General features: G+C 38.4%; 1 protein-coding gene across 1 annotated transcript in view; it reads left to right on the top strand.

The window, feature by feature from the left end:
* The first annotated feature begins 339 nt into the window (after window positions 1-339).
* TRPM1 (transient receptor potential cation channel subfamily M member 1) overlaps window positions 340-21,289 on the top strand; it is a 90,135-nt gene continuing 69,185 nt past the window's right edge. The window contains exons 1-2 of the mRNA XM_082061007.1: window positions 340-370; window positions 16,097-16,201. Coding sequence (XP_081917133.1) covers window positions 16,199-16,201 — 3 coding nt within the window. The 5' untranslated portion in view covers window positions 340-370; window positions 16,097-16,198. The remainder of the gene's footprint in view (window positions 371-16,096; window positions 16,202-21,289) is intronic.

The raw sequence follows: 21,289 nt of genomic DNA, 5'->3' as shown, positions 1-21,289 counted from the left end.
CTCCAAGTCTCCATTTACACTTCTCTTGGAAGTTTGCCTTTTAGTGAGAAAGGACTGTAAAAAGAGTCAATAATTTGCATCTGACTCGATTATCACACAACGTTATTTTGTGACTTATTGAACAGTTGTCTACAATAAGTGGCCTGTATAGTTTGTTTATTTGGTATCAAGAAAAACATTTATATAATTCTTTTGTGAACTGTGGAATACTCCTGTGGTAAAGGGATGTGTTTGTCCCCCCCTACAGGCCTTCCTTGTCTGGGGTGTTCAGACTACATTTTCTGAGAAACTATCATGGGAAGAAAAATCTCATCTCCCTTCTCCTCCTCCTCTCCTATCCCTGGCAAGAATATTCTATTGTTTATGAAAGGTAAGTGCTTTGTGTAACAACTGCAATCAACAGCATCATAGATGCTGAATATTAACAGTGGTATTTTAGAGCACAAGCCAAATTCTAACCATTTGAAAGTGGAATTAGAGCTCTGTCAGGCCTCACACTGTTCCAGTGCTGACCAATGAGGATTTGCTAAGCCATCTTTGGTAGCATGTCCAATAAGCTTTTGGTGGAGGCAGCAGACTAAACCTCAGAATGATCCCATGTAGTAGTTTCCTCCTAGTCCCAGCATGGACCTTCAGATGTATCTCAGTCCTGGGTGAAATGGCTTCTATTTCAGGCAAGGCACTAGGGCTGAGGAGTGCAGCTTTGGGTGTCACTGTGTTTATGTACCCAGATTACTGAGAAACCAAGTAAGAATGCAGCTGTGAGCCTTTAAGCAGCATGCTACGGAAAAATAAAACACAAGTTGTGTATGTGCATGAGGGGAATGTACCCAGTGTTTTGCACATTCCAGCAGAGGCCTCAGTAAAGACTGGAATTTTAATTCTCATCTGACAACATTCCACAAAGACAACTTAGATTCCTTTCCTGCTTCCCTCTCCCAAGAGATTAATTTAAAAAAATAATTTTGGCTTATTATTTATTCTGCCTTGGCAATCAAATAACTGTTGGAGTGCCAGCACTCAGAAGAGATTAGCTGGGGTACTTTAGTTCAGTTCCTAATTTGGATTCTCTGGGATTCATTAGTATTATCTGTTTTCCTTCTTATTGTTGTTATTAGCAATGCAACTTGTTATGTATTGTCATTCTAAATCAAGATCAGAAATATCACCAGCTGCATTGATATCTCTGTGGGGACGCTTCAAGTTTCTTTTTACTACACCGCAGTCCCCTCACACACACTGCCTGCTGGTGTAGTACAAGGCCGTTAGAAAGGCAGGAAAGAGGAGAGGCTGTGACTCATGTTAACTTCTTAACAGCACAATTAAAGTACAAAACCCCACCTATTCCAGTAGGAGCAAAGATCTTGATCTGCACAAGACCTGCTGTATGGTATTTCTATGTTTATTCCAGTGTCTTAGTTCTGAATACAAATACGAAAAGTAGGCCAGTGTTTAAGGAGTTCAGATGAAGGAAATGTTGGGTTTGGAGCTGACATCAGTGTGAGATCAGGAGACCCAGACTTCGCACACAGTCGCCTGTACATTGGATTACAAGCTATATACAAAAAGGTGCAGAAGTCTGTTTCCTCTAAGTGGGCCTGCCAGCATTGGTAATACCCCATTTAAGCCACAGCTGATGGCCAAAATCATCAGTTAGCTAGCTGTGTAGCTGAAATCATAAAACAATGAAACTAGCCACTTCAAATGAGGATGCTTTTTTTCCTCTTGTTCTAATTTTAGTAATTCCAGTAATAGCCACAGTAAAACTTTTTATTGCAATAACTTCTGTTTAGCCCTGTTGAACAAATGTGCCAGCTTGGGAATCCAACTGGCAGTATTTTCTTTCTTTCTCTTTTTTATTAAGAGTCAGCTTGCCTTTTAATTCAGAGTCATGTTTTTTTTAGAATGTCAGTTTTGGCCCATACTGTGACATTGCTGTAAGAAGCAGAGCACAAGACCCACAGCCTAGCAAGGGGGAAGGCGACTTAAATTACTTTTCCACTTTTATGATTCTAGACAGCTTCAGCAGCTGGGAAGATTTACAGAATGTAGACAGTATCTCACATCTGACATAGGTCAGCAACATTGTGCCCTGTGGTCCTGTCCCTGGCAGACCTCTTATACCTGAACTACCACTGGGGTCTTCAGAAGCTGCCAGCATATTGTGCTGTACCTGACTTCAGGCTTCTCAGGCCCCTTTACCTTGGGTAAATGGGTAAATGTGCTAAAGTATGGGTGAGAATCTTTCCTCATAACTTTAGTTCCTAACATAGATTAATGGGCCAGGGTAGGAACTAGAATGTTCTGAATTGCTTTACTGGGAAATGGCAAATGCTCTGGGAGAAGTCTGAGGGTCTGGGCATCTTAACCTACTTAATTACCTTTCTGTCCAGCATGCTGAGCAGTGGCTGGGCATTCTCTGAATCTGAGAATCTTTGAACACTAAGCAAAACCAAAATGAACATTCATATCTTTCTCTTTTTTTTTTTTTTTTAATTGAGTGGTTAAAAGCAGAACCTCAGTCAAAATCTTCAATTTCTTAGGTTAGTTCTAGTTCAACATTCTTTAATGCCCAGGTTTCATACTGCTTACATCTTTTATTTTAGTTATAAATCTCCTTATGTGTTTTCCAGAAGTTAATGTAATAATTTTTTTACGAGTCTTTATTACGAGCTGTAAGTCTAATTTTCTAACAAGATACTGCTAGTGGTATTATTCTGGTTTCAGTAGTTTTCTTTGTCTCAGAGTCACTTAGAGGGACAGTGGTTTCTTAGCCAGAATTCTTGTTTTGGTCCTGTAAAATGTAGTCTTGTTGTAACAGTAGCTTGTTCTTATTAATATTAATCTGTTTTCTTAATTTATTATTGTCTAGATTTTGCTATTACTGTTGCTTTGTGACTTATGGCACTGTTAGCCAGCATCCTAAGGAAATGGTTACTGTGGCTGAGGATGCACCCAAGGAACAAAAGCTGTCAGAGAACATATTACTTCCTCTTCAGTACTGGAAACTTTGTCTCATTCTGGAATAGAAAGGTCAGGATCCCCCTGCAAATTGAGTTTATTAATATTCTCTCTCCCATCATCTTCCTCTCCTTCGTAAGTCTTGTTCTGGGGTGCCAGCAAGACACCTATGTGTTCTGACCTATTTCTTTTGCTTGAGCTGCTGCCAGAGTCGTCTAAATGAACCATGTCACTTCACCTTCCTTTTAGGTGAAGATAGGTCCATGTTTTTGCAGCTTAGTAACATCTGGGACTGGTAATTGCTTGAGTAGGGAATTCATATCCCTGGTAAACTGTGACTTTGACCATGAAAAGAAAAGTGCAGAGCCACCTTGCCTTCTCCATGTCTGCCTTTATCTTTCATGCTTCTGTGAGAAGGGATAAGCACAGTGCTGATATGAGATCAATTGTTTGAAGTAGGAGAGTAGAGAAGAAGCTGCCCATCATTTTGCTGCAGGAGAAACAAATCATAGAGGAATATTTGATATGCACAAGAGAAGTTCTTATGAGCTAGTGCTGTCAATAGCAGTATAGTCTAATGACTAGATGCTTATTTTTCCCTTGTATTAATAGCTAAGCCAAACAAATGGCTGGCTAGCTCCATCTGCTGGAGCCTGATGGTGTGAATGATGTAGGGACACAGGAAAGCTGTTCAAAAAAAGAAATGCACTTAAACCAGGACTCAGTGTGTGTCATCGAGACTGTGAGAAACCAGATGGGGAACAGCCATCTCCAGAAAACATAAAATGTAAAGAATAATTAAAGGTTTGGTTGCATTAGTTATGACTTCTGTCGTTGCTTTAGGACACACAAACCAACTGAAACCAATTATGTTTACAACAGTGTAACACAGTCTTTTACTTTGCATGTGCTGCTGTGCAGAAAATGGGACTCTGAAGGTTGGTTATTCGAGGCTGATAATTACAAAGTAGATTAATTTAAATGGCTTCCCAGTTACGGAAACTAAAGCATTGTTTCAAAAGTAGCAGACCACAGAGTAATTTCAGTTATAGGAAGTGTGCTATTCTGTGCATTTCAGACAAGAACTCAATGGCAACTGACAGAGTAACAGCTGGTAGACTTTGAGAACTTTTCCTACAACTGTATTGACATCTCTGTGGAAACTCATTTGCCCATTAAATTCCTCTCTCTTTTTTTTTACCCCTCACAAAAAAAGCAAAACGAAAGCTTTATTCACAAGGAAGCTTCTTATCTGGCAAGTCTGTCCTGCAAAGATTGCTTTGTTTAAGCCACATACCTGCAGCTAAGAATGTGATTTTACTGGTGCAGGTGCTCAATATGTTTAAGGAAGTTCCTGGTTTTTACTAAACTCTCCTGAGACATCCTTTAGGGGAAAAGAAGCAAAAAAAGGGGAATGTGGCTCATGGGCATGGTGGCACTTCCCACCAAAAAAGAGCCTTGGCTGCTGTTATAACACAGATGTCTCTATATCTGAGAGCTCGTTGGTGTTCTGAAGCCAGAAAGGAGGAAGTGAGAAGCCATGGAAAGAGTGGCTGAGAACAGATTTTCTTTCCTTTCTCTCTCTTTTGTTATGGTTGCACAGATTCCTGATTGGAGTATCTGCAGGAAAACTTCTGAATGATTTATTCATGATTCCAAGTTTCTCCATGGTGCACATTGTATGCTCTAATGGAAGCATAAGGAATTAGAATATCAGGGGAGTGTCTAAAGATTAACATCAGTACATATAATTGCTGCACAATGTAATAGTTTTAACTTTGTAAAGTTGAATGCTAAAGACTGACTGAGGATGGTTAATTGCAAGTTACAGGTTTTACTGTATGGGGTTTCATGATCTTTTCATTTTCTGCAATGTGTTGATACACTGAACTTACTGAAGTTAAGGAGAAATTTAAGGTGGATCAAAATGGCATTACTAGTTAATGTATTTGTTTTCTAAAATAGAATTATTTGTCTGCAGTCTGTGATGTGATTATGTCCAGTTGCAATATTTTAATTATTACTTCTCATTTGTAATGAGATATTAGCCAAAAGCATCAGGCAGGTCTAGTATCATGGGCAACTCCTGTCACTTAATGTTCTTGTGGCTTCCAGAAGGTATCCTATCAATTCAGCCAAATGAGATATATGTTACGTTACGTTACATTATGTTACGTTACGTTACGTTACGTTACGTTACATTACATTACATTACATTACATTACATTACATTACATTACATTATATTATATTATATTGATTTTTGCCAAAATTTACATGAAATACAATATTTTCCTTACAGAAATACAAACAAGTTGTGACACACAATTCTTGTTAAATTCCATGTCTGTACTCACATATGCCTTGGAGAATGCCATACTGAATAATGACAATTTCAGCTGTTTCATGAGAGTTTGATTGCAGCTAGGTTGCTATGTATTTCTTTCTTTTCAAAGTAGCAAGGAACATCGAACAACATGTCTCCAATCAATACCATTATCCTTGTTCCTGCTGTAGGTGGCACTTAGGGGTGTTAAACCCTCCTAGGATTTGTTCTATTATTTGGTAATCAGCCTGGTTCTAAGTTACACAATTAGAAAAGATAAAGGGGCCTACACCCAAAATTGAAAAATGAACACAAACGTTCCTTGTTCTGACATGGCTTGACCTTCCCCTGTTTTATAATTGCTGTCATCTGAGTAGTATCAGCCTCCCCCAAGCTGCTGTCATTGATTCTTCGAGTGACAGTGTGGCTTGTGAATGGAAAGGGTATGTGACTGTATTGCATATCAGCTAATATTAGAAAAGTAAAACGTAACTACCTGCTTGTTTTTTAGGCTTAAAAGGCTACAGACTTAGTACTTTGATCTTTTTACTCACGGCTAAATTTTTAGAAACCCTTTACCATATCACTTTCACGATTACCTGTGACACAGCACTGTCACCTTGGGCAACCAATAAGTCTCTAATAGGAATAAAGCCTGTAGTAGTCCATAGCAGCAGGCAGGCTTAGTCGAGGGAATTAGGAATTAGCCTTTTCTAATGCTCTGAGTAGACATTTGCACATCTTTTAGCACAGCTAAAAGAACCTCTGCATGCTAAAGGCTATGTGGAATACTTTGATTTTAAACTAAACATTGTCTTACTATGTCTAACTAATATACATCCCAAGGATATGATGCTTTCTTCAAGTCTGACAAGGTATGTGATTCTCGTTTTTCTATTTTAAGGAAAACAGTAGGGTAAATTAACAGATTGGGTGCAACTGAGAAATGTGGTTCTTTTCTACCATTGTTTGAGTGGCCATTTACTTGGGTCAAAGGTCTTTTGCAAAGCAGGATGCTAAAAGGGCTCATTCTACCTTTAGTGAGATGAGAGCTGCCTGAGTTTCTCTCCCAAGTGGTAGTTATCTCTTCTGGTGTGCCTTCTGACATTTGAACTTGAATTCATTTTAAGTAGTTTAAGTCTGAGCTGTTCTTTTAATACAATAACATTTTTATATGCCTGGGATATGTTATCTAATTAAAGACATTAATTTTCTTGTATTTAAAAGAAGACAGGGATTCTTTTTTGTATCTTCAAAATGAATAATGAAACATGCTTGAGGAAAAAGTATAGAGTTACATAAATATCTTTTGATATGTACTTATTAAATGCTTTATCAAAGTTCAGATTTCTTTAATACTCGTAGAAGAAAACATTGCTGATACACAGAACAGTAAAAGAAATAGATGATGAGTGAAAAAGTGGCTGATGCTGTAAGAAAGATGCAAGGCAAAGGTTTTACATTAACTAATTTTATGTAGTTGGTGTTATTTTTGTTGCACTGTCATGATTATCTTTTCAGTCCTGCTTGACCTGAAGCAAAGGAATAGATTTCTGAACATTTGCAGTTCATCTAATTTTACCAGCCACACTGGAGTCTAATAGGGTCACACTTCTTTTGAGATGAACACATAACAGAAAATCAAATCAGATTGATACAGTAGCTTGTGTCTGTGTTGCTTGTGTGTCTGCAAAAATGGCTTGGCAGTGGGTATAGTCACCAGCTGGGCCTTGAGTGGCTTGAATGAGAAACTGCACTGCGTTGTTCCTGAGATGGGAGCTTGAGAGTTTGGCAGAGCTGAATCAGTGCCCAGCAGCCAGGAAGCACTAGTGAATGTGGATGGAGCAGCTTCCTATTTGTCAGCCAAACCAAAGAGATCTCAATGGCAGCAATAAAACCTCAGTCTGTCATGCTTATGTCTGTTTTGGTTTGTGAGGACTCACTCTTTTTTCTAGGTATTTATGCAACCATGTATGTCATAAGTCTAAACACACAGCTCAGGCATTCTCTTTGCAGCCCTACCTACCAGTTCTAGAGGTGTCAGTGGGAAATTCTTAAAGTGCTTTTCTACTTGAAACTTCCTCTTAATTTTGCTGCAGGAATCTTGCTTGATATAGTGTTTTCTGCTACTAGTACCCATTTGAATGATATTGACATGTGCCTTCACCCTTTCCTCAGACCACACAAGTTTGGAAATGAAAAGTTCAAAAGTAAGTTGTGAGTAAACGTGGTTCTTTCAATAATCCATCTTGCAGCGACATCTCAGATAAAATGTGGGTTAAGCTAAAGAAGCAAGAGTCATGCATCGTCAGGATAAGTGTCCGAAAATGAAGTCAGTCAGGTCTTTAGTCATCAGGTGTAGTGGCTTATGGATGTGTTCAAAACTACAAATGGTTGCTTTAAGTCTTGTTCCCATTTCAAGCCCGTTGTCAGACTTCCATCACAAGTAATTTAAAACCTTTTGCATCAAGTCGAGGCCAGGCTTTCATCTTAAAAATACTAATGGTTCAAGTTGCCGTATCGCTATGTGTTTCCTTGTTCAGTTTGGGATTTTTTTTTCATTCACAGTTACAACTAGATGTCCCCTGACAAAACAGGCCTTTGGTGTTCAGTTTCCTGAATTTTATTAGGGAATAATAATCCTGTTAATGGATGCAAAAATATTACTGCCTTGAGTGTGCTTTTTCCTTGTAATACTAGTATTTTTAGCAGAATCTCGTAGGAGTAATAGAGAGTGAGAAGGTAATGTACACTTACTTTTCTAATGGATTTGATTAACAACAAAAACCTTAAGCATGTGGTGGTACTGATTTAATTATTTTTGGTACGATCCCAGAAAGCTAAGGCATGGACCCTACTGAGCTATTCCCTACTAAAGCATATATCAAAATTCTGATTAAAATGTGTATATGCTGAGAATGACTTGGCTGCAGTGAAACAATGTAACAAGTTTTCTCCTTTAACAGTAGGCCCAGTCCTACAGATCCCGGAAAATGCTAGTTTGTACTGACTTCATTAAAGGTGGAATTCAGCCTACTGCTGAGGGCCGGCATAAAGCCAGTCTATGCTTAAATCTCTCCTAAGTCTTCAAATATGCACTGCTTTTGTTTCTGAAGTTTGGTACATTTTATGTGGGGAATTAAACACGCGTAAGATATGTAGGACTGGGCCCAGAAAGCTATAGTAATTGATAAGGAAAATATTTTAAAAAGCAACATGTTCTATTGTACAGCATGAAACACAGTAGTACTTCTTGCTGAGCTAAAATTTCTTGTGCTAGTCAAGAAGTTGTTTTCATCTTCTCTTAAACTTTTGCACTTCTGTCTCTGTTGAGCCAGGAGTTCTTTAAAAAATGAGTATCAAAGTAGATTGGCTTGGTAAGTTAAACAAGCAGCAGTAAAATGATGGTGACACCGAGGCCGTTACTCTCCCATGTGAGGACCTCACTATTCTGGTGCTTCTGCAGTGGTAATTATCCAGAGTTTTTCACAGCCTGATTTTGGTTCCATGTCATCTGAAGATGTTGGTCTGTGATTGTTGCCATGAGTAGAAAACCAAAGGCCTGTGAGGAAATACTACCAAAACAAGTTTTATTTCTGTGTTAATTCCCCCAACTCCCCCCTTTCAGTCAGATGTTGATATTTTGATGAAATTCAAAACAGAGATCTTGGAATACATTTTAATTAATAGAGGTGAAGATGAGAAGGAAGAGTACAAAAGGATTATGAGCAGCCTGAACTGAGATGGCAGAATGCACAGCTTCTAAAGGTCTGCAGACTGGTAAATACATTTCCTAGAGAAAAAGTTTGATGTATGCACTAGAAAGGAACTTCCTATGAGGAAGAAAATGCCCCCGGATGTACCTTATTGCCCAGATGCAGATGGACAAATGCCACTACTGATGGGGCAAGTAGTAGTTTGATGGTACTCAGCAGGGAACACGCTTGTTGTAGTGTGGTGCTCTGGTGGTCACTATGCAAAGGGACTGATGGCAGGACAGGAGTGGGTTTGCAGTGAAGCAGAATCACCAGCTGCTGTGTTCATGGGCAGAGGAGCACAGTGGTTGTGCTGCTCCTTCTCATAGATGCCACAGCTCAGAGGTCCCTGCAGACTGCTCTGCCAGCCGAGGGAAGGCAGTCCCACTGCTTGCAAGGCATCTTGGTGCGGATGTGCAGGATTTCGCTCTTCTGGAAGCTGTCTGTGGTGCTTTGCTCAGGCAAAAAGTTGGCTGCCAAAATGTGAGTTAGTACAGCCTCTAAGAGCTCTACTGACTTGAATATATATATTTTTTTTCCATCAATCACACTGTATAGTTTAAACACCTTTTAAAGAACTTTTCCTTTCTGAAGTCACCTTAAGGTCAGTGACGCAGCAATAAGTACACTAAACATTCACTTAGCTTCAGTCTATATGGTCTGTTCCAGCAGATATGCATTTTATACTCCCAAGTTTTCCCAGCTTAAAGAGTAAACATATAGTCTTAGCTGACTGCAGAAAGATTAGTTTACTTCAGTGGGCTTAATCTCTGACATAGACTAATCTTGATGTGATCCTATTACTGCAAGGTCAGGTGGGATTGTGGGTTTTGATTGTCTTGCTTTGCTCATTTGACTCTTGCGTGTGTGTTTTGGACCAGTTTTTGTCTTTATTGGTGTCTCTGAGACTTTATAGTCAGGAGATAAAGATGGCTAAGTCATATGATGCCAACAACGAAACTGCTAGGAGATAGATTATGAAAGAGGAAAAAAGATAAGTCCTCACCCCATTGTATATCCCTTTATCAATGTCATATTGTAATTTAGGAAGTAGCAAAGAAAATCTACCATCTTCTTTCAGATCTGCAGATCGGTGTGACGTGAGTTAGTCAGCTGGAGTATATTACTGTGGTAAATGTTTCTAGCAGAAACAGAGAATCTGTAACTGAAGGAGCTGATAAAGGTGGAAATTCTCGGTACAGTTGCTTCTGGGCAGAGACCTGGGTAATAGGTCTGACACAGCCAGCTTTTGTTTGCCTCTCACCAAAAGAGGGCATGGCAGGCTGGTGACAGCCGTGTCTAGATGGTGCTGGTAGTGATCTGTAGCTGCCCAGAAGCTTTTTTGTTTCTAACGATTAACTTGGCACATCTCACCACTGGGCACGAACTGGAGCTAAGTTCGTAATCAAGAGATAAAATGGATGAGGTGCTCCTGACGGTCTGTGAGTGAGCATGTGTGAACAAAGAGCCTGGCTTTCTCTAGCATGAGCATTACAGTAACTCTTGCTGGCAGTACCCAATACATCAATAAAAACCTTATGGGTTTTGCCCAATTCTTCTACATAGATTGTCAGCAAAAAGCACAGTTGCATTTTTATCTAGTGCTTGGTAGGGAGATGAGAGCAATGAATTTTTCTCCTTATTTGCTTCTTAAAATCTCCCTCAATTTAATTAAGTTTCACTACTTTCATGCACATTTCTTAAAAAATATCTGTCAACAGAAGGTAAAACACTGCAATCAGAAAACATCCAGTATAATGTTATAACTCACTGGAGTGTCACAGGACTCAGTGAGTTAAGCAGTGAGAATATATAAGACCAGCAATACACTGAGAGGTGATAAGCTCTGCCAGACAAGACCATCTAGGAGATGCTGATTCATTGCTTGCTGATGTGTGATAGATTACAGAGCTGTCTTTCCTGACTGCATATGATAGGTAAATGTAGCTGAAATAAAGAGACTTTTAAGTGCTAGAGTTAAAATGCAGAAAAGGGGGATCAATGCTATTATATTTGTATTTATTCTCTTTTGGTTTTGTTGCTTCTGGTGATATGTGAACTCTGAAATGAGATGTTCAGTTTGTGTAGATAACCCTTTTAAATGAATACCCTCATAGGTTCAGCTGATATTTTCCTTTCTTTCTCTTTTGGTAAGTTTCAGTAATGTTGGTAAAGTACTTTGAACATCTTGCAAAATTTTTGGACTTACTACTGTGAAGAACTGTGGGTTTGTCAGTAAGTTGAGAATGTTCTTGTAACAATGTAGGGGTTATTTGCTCAAGCACTTGGCAAACAATAATCATACTTGCATCTACCCAAGGACACTGAATGATTTTACAAATATCAGGGAATTAAGAGTCTTTGCACAGCTATATATGATTGCTACTTTTTTTTTTTTTGGATAGAGAAACCAAGGTATTAAAGATATGGAGTAACTTGTGCCTGGTCCCTTAGAAGATCAGGGCCAGAGCCAGGAAGGTATCTGATTCTGAGTTCCTTATTTTGCTTCTAAACCTATTCTACACCTTATGTTTACTTTTATTTTGCAGCTAATTCGTACTTCATATTGTCTTGCTCTACTTGCATCACAATGTATTGCATATGCACATTTCCAGGTCTTCTCTAGGTTACAGTTGCCATTATTCCAAACTGTTCCAAATTTACCTATGTATTTTATTTATTTTTTTCATTTGAAAAGTAATTTTACCAATTAGAGCAAACCTGATTGTGTACAATATCAGTATGTTATGGTTTAGGAAAGATCACTGGCCAATTAAATTAATTTTCTTACAGAGAGGTTTTCATACCTCTCCTGGACAATTAATTGCTAATAAAGATTAACATTTCAGCATATTTGACCTTTCCCACATGGTAATATAATGTAAAAAAAAATATTAGACATTTTAATGCTTATGTTTCTAAGGGGAGGATAAACAAAACTTAGAAAATCCTATTAGTTCCCTTTAAGAAAATACATTCTGCAGAATATCCACCAGGTGGGGCTGGTGATACTAAAAAAAAAAAAAAAAAAAAAAAGTTATTTGTAAGTGAGACTCAAGTTGCCAAATCATGGAGGTATTTACCATTCAGGATACCAAATGGATGTTGTGCTAGGAATGATGTATTTGGAATTTCACAATGTAACTCAATGCTATGAATAAGCAAAGTGATACATTAACAAAGCATCTAATGGAAGTCTGTTCTTCCCCCTTTATAGAACTGATAGCAATTCAATTATCTCCCAACAAGAAGCAGTTGCTTTCTCTGTCTTGGGAATGATGGGCCGCAGTAGGAAGCCTTACTTCAATATTTAGTGTGTTGAATATGAGCAGAGTTCCAGCACACCTGCCACTCACATGGTCCGTGTTTGCCCAAGCAGGGAGTGGGCTTTTGGCACCAGTTGTAGGTGTTGTCTGTGGCGGGAAGCAGAAATAAAGCTACTTCCTTCCAGAGATACAGGCTCATTCTTTCCATTCTGAGATCAGTGGAGTTTTGTGGGCTAATATCTAGAGGTGGAGACTCAAGGCTTCAAGGCTTACTTGTATTTCAATTACTCATTTTGCTTATTATTTAATTCATCAGCTCTCTCTTTTTCTTCACGGCCCTTTCCAGTTCTCTGTTATTAGCTAATAGACATTCTTTCTTTCAGCCTTTATTTTAGTTCCTAGTAGGTAAGGAAATGTTCTGGATTTATTTAACTAGCTTTGTTTGAGACCACAGTATTGCATTGAAAACACTGGTGTACTGAATACTGAAATGATGACAATTTTTTGCTCAGCTGAAATGAAAACTTGTTACTGTCATGAGATCCTATCCTCATTGAAATCTATGTCAAAACCCCCTTTGCTTTTAAGATGATGAGACTGAAGCTGATTGCTCCTTATGTTTGCACAATATACATTAAATTCACCTGGCATGAACCTCATTTTCAGTAGATGACCACCACCAGTGGCAAAGGTTCTGCTTCTGAAACAAGTTTTTATGAATTTGGAATCTAGGGGCACCCTGTTGACATGCACGAGGGCCCCAGCATTTTTCCAGTCTGCCCAGCACAACAGACTCGGTGTTCAAGTTTGTTGTTGCACAGACAGAGCTGGCATTCTGTTTTTTTTTCACAGGGCAAAAGTAACTGTATTAATGTACAGACAGTTTCATCCATGTTTTAGGCATAGGAGAAAACCATTTCAAACTGTATTTAATAGGAAATATTTAAAGGCATTTTATTTACTACATCTAATTGTTTGGGTATAAATAGAGTACTTGGAAAATAATGAAAATATGGGGAAAATGAAGAAAAATCTTGACCTGATTATTCAGGCAAACTGATGGTAATGGTCATCCAGGGGTAAATACTTTGTTAGTACTGTTTATCATTTGTCAGTCTAGGCTGATAGTTATTTTAATTAACTACACAGAAGTGCTTTGTCACATACACAAATCTGAGTCCAGTGAGAAGTCGTCCTCAGGGCTTATGATGCACAGAAAATTGAGAAAGTTGGTCTGTAAAATAATCACATAAAGTGCAGTGTAATCCTTTCTGTCATTTAATTTATTGTATTACTATGACTGTGAGGCCTGGAAAGAGTTCTGTTCTTCTGTCTATCTAAAAGGAAAGTTATTTATGAGTATGCTGAGACTGAATTAACATAATTGTAATTAATTTGTTGTCATTATCCTTAAAGTAGATGTGAAATGCTAGGATGTTTTTAAAGACTCAGCTTTTTATCTGGAGTAACACAGGACAATATGACTGAGCTGCTGGCACACTTCTGTTGTTCATACCAGTTACTGAGGATCTCCAGCTCTGCATGGCCTGTATTCTCTGAACTGCTGGACTGAATTCAGGTTTTTCTAATTCTCTTACAAGCTTCTTCTCTTTAATTCTTTGCATACCACTAAAGGCAATGAGACTAGAAGTTCATCTGGTCCAAGGATGACAGGTGCTACCTGTGCTTATTTCAAAGTAACCAGGCAGATACAGGTTCTAAATTCATCAATTCCAGAGGTGAATTCTACACATAAGGAGAGGGAAGAAGTTTTTACTCCTGTTATAGCGATTCAGTAATTTCCAATTGTAATTCATGCTGTATGATTTTGCACATTAGGATGCTGTCCAAGATGTGGTGGCGTTTCTCACCTGTTTCCATCAGTATCTGTTACAGACAACTTAATATTGTGTTGAATTGGGCTTTGAAGACAAATAAATAGCAAATGGCTTTGCTGCTTATAATGTATGAGAGCCCTAGTTGTTGTTCACCTAGATGAGTTTTTAACTCACTAGTTATGTCGTTGGCTAAAGAAATATTGTTCATAAGTACAAGTTTTTTTCTCCACAGAAGTAGCTTCCATATTTTTTGAAACCTTTTTTTGGCAACATTCTCATTTTTCTCACAAAACTAAAACTCAGTAGTTTTACTGAAAATGTTGCTTTTATGGAAACTAGAATTTTGTGTTATTTTTTTTTTCTGCACAGTAATACCAGTGCTCCTGCATTCTCAAGTTCATGAGAAGCTAAGAAACTAACTGTGCCTGGGTTTATTTCTACTAATACTTGCATTAAGCTCCTCCAAGTTAAGTCCATCCAACCACAGGCTGCTCTGCTGTTTGTACTACTGATCCTATAGGCACATGGAAAACAGCTGAACACTAGCCCTGTCTATGCCAGAAGTCTTCAACTGGCTCAGCCTGCAGTTAAATGGACTTCTACCTGTTGTAAAACTGTTCTTTTGATGTCTCTAAGGATGCTCTATTAAGGCAGCAAGATTTAAGACACCTCCCCACCAGCCTCCAAGTTATCCTGCTGTGCTTCAATTCAGCACAATAATTCTACACTGCTGAGATGAACACATTTTTTTAATTTTTAATTTTTAGATTGAATATATCTCTTTAGTTATAATATTGTGATACAGAAGGGACTAATACAGTGTAACACCTTGAAAGTCCTGGAAAAGGACATAGAGTGTGCCCATAGGAAATTTATGGCAATACCAAGGCGGATGGCCGGGGGGGGGGGGGGGGGGGGAGTTTCCTCCAACAAGCTAGAGGAGTCTACTGAAACAAAGTTAAAAAATTCAACTGAGGCAAATTCAAAGCCCGTGGATTAGTTGCACCTGGAATCCCAGTGAAAAGCAAGTTGCAGATGAGTCATCAGTGTGCCCTTGTAGCAATGAGGACTGTGTGTTGTGCTGTGTTAGGAAGAGGGATATATTTATTCCTTCTGTTTGGCACTCATGAGATGGCATCTGGAGTATGGTCTTCATTTTGGGAGCCCCTTAGTACAGGAGAGAGATTGCAAAGTGTCTCGGGCGGGACCATCAGGAAGATTAGAGTATGGAAGCACCTGATGTAAAGATAGGCTGGAAGAGCTGGACTTGTTCAGCCTGGAGAGGAGAAGGCTGAAGAGGAATTTAGCTGCAGTCTTCCACTACATAAAGGGGCATTTCATAGGAGATGGAGCCAGATTCTTCTCAGAGATGCAGAAGGAAGACCAGTGGCTGTAAGTTGCAGCAAGGGAAATTCCAAAGGGACATACAGAAAAAATTCCTTGCAGTGGGAGATGATTGAGCACTGGAGCAGGTTGCCCAGAGTGACTGGAAACACCATCCTTGAAGGTTTTCACCATTCAGGTTATGGAATTAAGACTACAGGAGTGCATTTCGTTGTTTATATGATCAGTACAGGCTCTTTCTAATATGTGAGGATGCTAACACAGGTACTGATTTACAGGCCCAGTGGCACAAACAGAGGTTCTTTATCTTTTCTGACCATGTCTCATGATCTGCCTAATTTCACTTGAAACCTGCTTTTCTTCTTGCAAGAGAAGGAGAGAGGGAGCAGGCAGTTGCTAAATAACTAAATAACCCTTGGAATGGATAAACAGACAATGCTGAAGTAAAAGTACCATAAATTGGCCTACAGTCTTCCTTTGAGTTTTTTAAGTGTGGAATTGACTAAATTGAACTTATTTTCTATAGATGTCATCTGCCAGTTACATGCTGTCTGTGTTTTGTAGTGTAAACTGTGACATTTTTAATCCAAATATGCTTTTGCCTAGGTTACTGCAGGATTGCTTTGAGGATATGTGGTTTACAGAAAAAGTCAACTTTCTTTGCCCAGCAGACAGCAGTCCCCAGTGACCTCCAGTGTGCTCATTCTCATGGTAGGTAACCAGCACTGAACAATATTCTGTCTACACTTCATTTCAAGCATAGAAACTAAAGAATCAAGAACTGTTGAAGTACCTAATGGCTAATACCTGTAACTGAGAAAAAAACAATAATCTGCTGCAGTGTATAACTGAAGTGCCAAAGGGAATTGAAGACATGGTGCTGTCACTATCAGTTTTGCTGTGCACAAGATCTTCTAAATAGAGTTCTGTAAAAATGGTGTAAAATTTTCTAGATGCTTTTTGTTATTTGAGTTGCAGCTATTCAGACCTAAGAAAGATGCCAAGTTCTGTATTGAAAATTTAGAAACTATTTTTTTCAAATAAGAAATGCACTTTGCCTGGAAAATGATCATACTGCCAAGGAAAAACATTGTGATTTCATGAAGTGGGTTCAGGCTTCTTCAGAATTTGAAAATGTAAAACTTTTGCATTTTTCCCTTGTCTTTAGGGAGACAGAGATTTAGAATGGCTGAAATGTATCTCTAGTTTCTCTCTGCTCTCATCCATTTTCTTTTCCAAACCAGGCTCTCTAACAGATTCTTGGCTCATGTCTGAGAAGGCAAGTCTTCTGGAGCCAACTAGCTATTTCATAGTCAATAATAATTGCATTGTTCTTTTAAAGCACCTTGTCTCTTCCTCATTTCTTGTTTATTCTCTCCTAACTGCCTCTCCTTTTGTTTTCACTCTGCATTTTTAGGCAGAATAGTAAAAAACAGATGAATTGAGATGTTGACAAGAATTCAGGAGGATAATACACACCACACCTTATTTGCCACAACCCGTATTCCCTAATTAATTAGAATCTAACTTGTGATCTCATGGACTGTTTGCTTTTAAAACCTTGTCTTTCTCATCCCAAGACCTGCTGTAGCCACACTTGCCATCAGCATTTATGCTTCAGAATTCCACCAAGCCTCTAACCTGTAGTCTGCTGAGGACCATCTGCTCTTTTCATGTGCCTTTCTACTGATACCAAAATAATTTCCATCTGACTGCCCAGTGCTTTGCACAAATAAAAACCTTTCAGGCTGCTGCTTCTAAAGTAGATTTACCTTCAATCACCATTTATTAAATCTCTGTCCATTAAAAACCGTAGCTTGCAGAAGATGTGTGCATTAAGCCTGATTATAGAGTCAGTAGAGAAGAGGGAGGAGGACAGCAGTTTGGATCAGTGTATTGCCTTGTTTTTCCAGCTGGCTGGTAACACTTGTGATAGGGTGCATATCAGAACAGGAGTCTCATTATTTGGATTTCATTTTGTTTTATGCATCTGTCTTTTTATTTAATCTGTAACCTAATGATTGTTGGCTTTGGGAAAAAAACTGCTCAGACTACATGACTGAAATCAGAGTTTTCTTTGGTGCTGGAGTAGTAGGTCCCTTATGGAGGGTAAGGGCCAAGGGAGTAAGAAAGGAAAAGGAGGAAAGTTCACAGGTTCCTTACGGAGGATGAGTGGCTCCTTCAAACGCACTTCATTTAAGGGCTCAGCATCTGGATCACAAAAGGTAAGTCTGCAATTACCCAAGTAATACAGTCTGAGGGAAACACACCCAGATACACTGCCCTTTTTTTTTTTTTTTAATAGCTAGTACCATTATAAATGAGAACAATTATCTTCCCTTCTGTGTTCTTTTAAGTCTCAGAGGTATCAGTCATGTTCATTGCAATGGTTCTGGCAATGAATCTTATTCCTCTTAAGTGAGTTCTTCCACAAGTGCACTGTCTTAAGTATTTTTGGGTTAAATATCACTGAACAGAGCTAGCCTCTAATTATTCCTATGCATAGTCAAAATCCTGTTTTGATGACTATTGATACTTAGTGTTCATGCCAAATTTAGATACAATCAGTGAGAATACTGCTAGGATGTATAAAGGCTTTTGATGTGATTCACTGAACATCTATGTCAGATTCTATGAGAAATGGGGTTTGTGGTTAGATCATGTGCTGTGCAGTACATGAATGAGAAGGACAAGGGGGGAGAAAGAAGACATGAGGTGATTGCTTTGTAATGTATATGCTCACTGTTGTCATAAGCTTGCATGTGTGGATGACTATTAAGAATTTGTTTCTTAATTTAGTTTTCAGCTTTGAAGGGAATTTAACTACATCTTTTGTCCATGGATTGATAGATTCATTTGAAACAAATGTAGACTGACTTCAGCTGAGGATTACTTAGATTCCAGCTCTGCTGACCTTTTACAAACTGACTCAATTCAAATAATGAGCAATAGTTTTTGTCTTTTCTTCCAACCCCTCCAACACTCTTACCTCTAATTTCTGCTGATCATCACAGTGTTAGAGTCAGATTCTAATGCAAGGGGTGAATGGAAGTCTGAAGGAATGTAAATGAGAGAAAAATGTCTGGCAGCATCTTAGAGGAAATTAGTCATTGACACACAAGCAACTAAGTATTATATGTATTAGAATGGTTCCCTCTTTAAAAAAGTTGTTCTCTATGTTGTGAAATACTGGCTATGGTCATCTGTGAAGACAAGGAACAATATGTCTAGGTTTGGGGGACTTCTTCAGCAGAGATGGATGGTCCTGGGCCATCACCACGTGAATTGCAAGCACTATCTATGGATAAAGTCATTTACAGCAATGTTTCTTATGTACTAGCTGGGGACCCTCCCCCTTTTCTCTGCTAAAGAGTCTGTCAAGTTGCATGTAATCCCCATATTACAGGCTGTATTACAGTCATTGAGTGCTAGGGGGGAAAAAAAAAAAAAGGATACTTCAGCTATGATGTCCTCTTGTCACCAGAGCCAAGCCTAAACAGAAGAAAAACTGAAGGCTCTAAAGCATTGGTAGTGGGTTCATTTTTGTTCTCCTCTGATAGATATAAAGCAGAGTGGTGTATTGAAATGTCAGCTAATACTTCACAACAGTGTCTCTTCCTTTAAATTTGCCCATTACTTGCACAGTTGCTTCTCAGGTGCCTCATGGCTGTGTACAAATAGTGTGAGAAAACAGGTTGTCCTGCAAGACGCTTCCGTTTCATGAACAACTGTATATTGCTTGCTTTACCGATCAAATGACTTTACAAAGATAAGCAGTGGTTTCATAGTCTGTTGTATTAACTTTATTTATTGAATAATACAGAGAAACAAAGATAAAGGAAATTAAAGAGAATGATTTCCCCTTTGAAATGTTGGTTTATATGTCTAGGCTCCCTTAAACATGACAAATCCAAGCAGAAAATCCATAATGTGGGCCTAGTGCCCCAGGTGCAGTCAGTTGTTTTTTTTTTAATGTGTCCAAGCCTATTTTGATACTGCAAAGCATACAGAATTTTACTTCCTTAATGGAATAAAGTCTGAGTAAAATACCCAGATAAAAATGATTTAATCTTGTCAGACTAATCAATTGTAAGGTAGAAGGAGCACAGTACAGATTTTGTTTTTTTTAACAAGTTTTGTCTTCTGATTATAAAAAAATTGTCTTTTAAAAGCTGTAAGTTCCCTTCATGGCTTGCTTGTTTTAGTCTTCCTCATTCTTTCAGTGTTTATTTGCTTTAATGTTAATTTTGGGAACAAAAATATTTAACGAGAAAAACTCTTTCTAGAGTTGATTAAAAAAATAGATGTTTAGGCTTATGTAGTGGACTGGGAGTGTTACTTATGCTGAGAAATTCTGTTAGTTGGCTCTTTGTGGTGAATAGCACACTGTCAGCATACAGGCAAGTGGAAGTGATTATCCCTGGCAGTCAGGACATCTCGGGGCAGGAAATCTGGGTACTATTGCGCTTGAGAATGTTTTGTAGGAAACATAAACTTAGGCTAATGATAGAGCTGAAGCCAAGGATTGAAACTAGTCTTGAATGTGTGTGTTTTGTAGGGGTGTAGTGCTTTGGGATACATCTGGAAAGCCTGGGCAGGGAATGGCTAAAGCCATGTGAGGTAGCTAAGTGTAGAGATTTATAATGAACCTGCCACTCTAAGCATTTTCCCTTTTACCACTGTCACAGCCCAGTTCTGGAGCAATGTGTAACAATGTGTGGTCCTGGTCCATGATTTTAACTCCCAATTTTTACTGCAGTAGTGCTGAGTAGCAAGAGTAATTCAAATGGCCAGGTATCTCTGCTCGGTTCTGTACTCTGCTTACCTTTCCCATATGTTCCTCTGCTTTTGACAGCAGTGCTCTAGAGGACGATGACATTTTACTTCTCAAGCAGTTTTACAAAAGTGCCTGTTGTTACCTGCTCTGCAATTAGAGGTGTAATTCTCTGCCTCAACAGAGAATGCTGTAAATGCAATGTGAAACTGGTAGCGTTTAAGAAAAGGAGTATGCTTGTGTGCGTGCATGCTTACATCTGTGTCTTTGTAAACATCTCAGTTTATTAAAAAGGATGCAGCTTATCTGGGTGTACATCACTCGTCTGTCATTCCCACTAATGGGAGTAACTTTTGTAGTACTAAATAATGCTTTAATCTCTGCTTACTATCTCCATTGACTTGATCTAAATATCTTTTAAGATGTACCTACTATGACTCATTTTCTGTCCCTCTGAAGAGAAAACCATTTTACTGAAACAGTTTCTCTCTTCATGTTATTTCTGTTTGCCGATAATTCTTCCACGTTTGCAAATTCTCTGTGATTGTCTGTATAAGGATATACTCAGTAAAAGCCATCCAGATGCTCAGATTTCAGCTTTTGTAGAGACACTAATATATGTTTAATTGCATTATTTCTCACATCACTGTGTTCTTCCTGGCTATCAAATGTGGTATAAGAAATAACAGTGATGTCTAAAAAAAAAAATGTTTATAATATTAAAAACATTTCTATTTTATCTAAATACATTAGACAACTTTGAAAATCTCAACAGCACTACTATATTAAACTTCAAATAGGAAAAAAAGTATTAACAGGATTAATTTACTTTCTGCTCCTAAACTATTTGTCAAGAAGCTGTGATTTCCTTCAAATTACCATACCTTTTGATGGTTTATAAAAGATGAGCTCATGGGTTAATATGGAACAGTTATCTGCAACTGTTGTTGTTGTTGTTACAGTTGTGATTAGATACATAACTAGGTAACAGTGAAATTATTTTCATATACATTCCTTTTGAGAGT

This window comes from Streptopelia decaocto, assembly GCF_964273445.1.
Source record: "Streptopelia decaocto genome assembly, chromosome: 9".
In the NCBI taxonomy this organism is placed as follows: domain Eukaryota; kingdom Metazoa; phylum Chordata; class Aves; order Columbiformes; family Columbidae; genus Streptopelia; species Streptopelia decaocto.
This window is presented reverse-complemented; position numbering and strand designations above follow the sequence as displayed.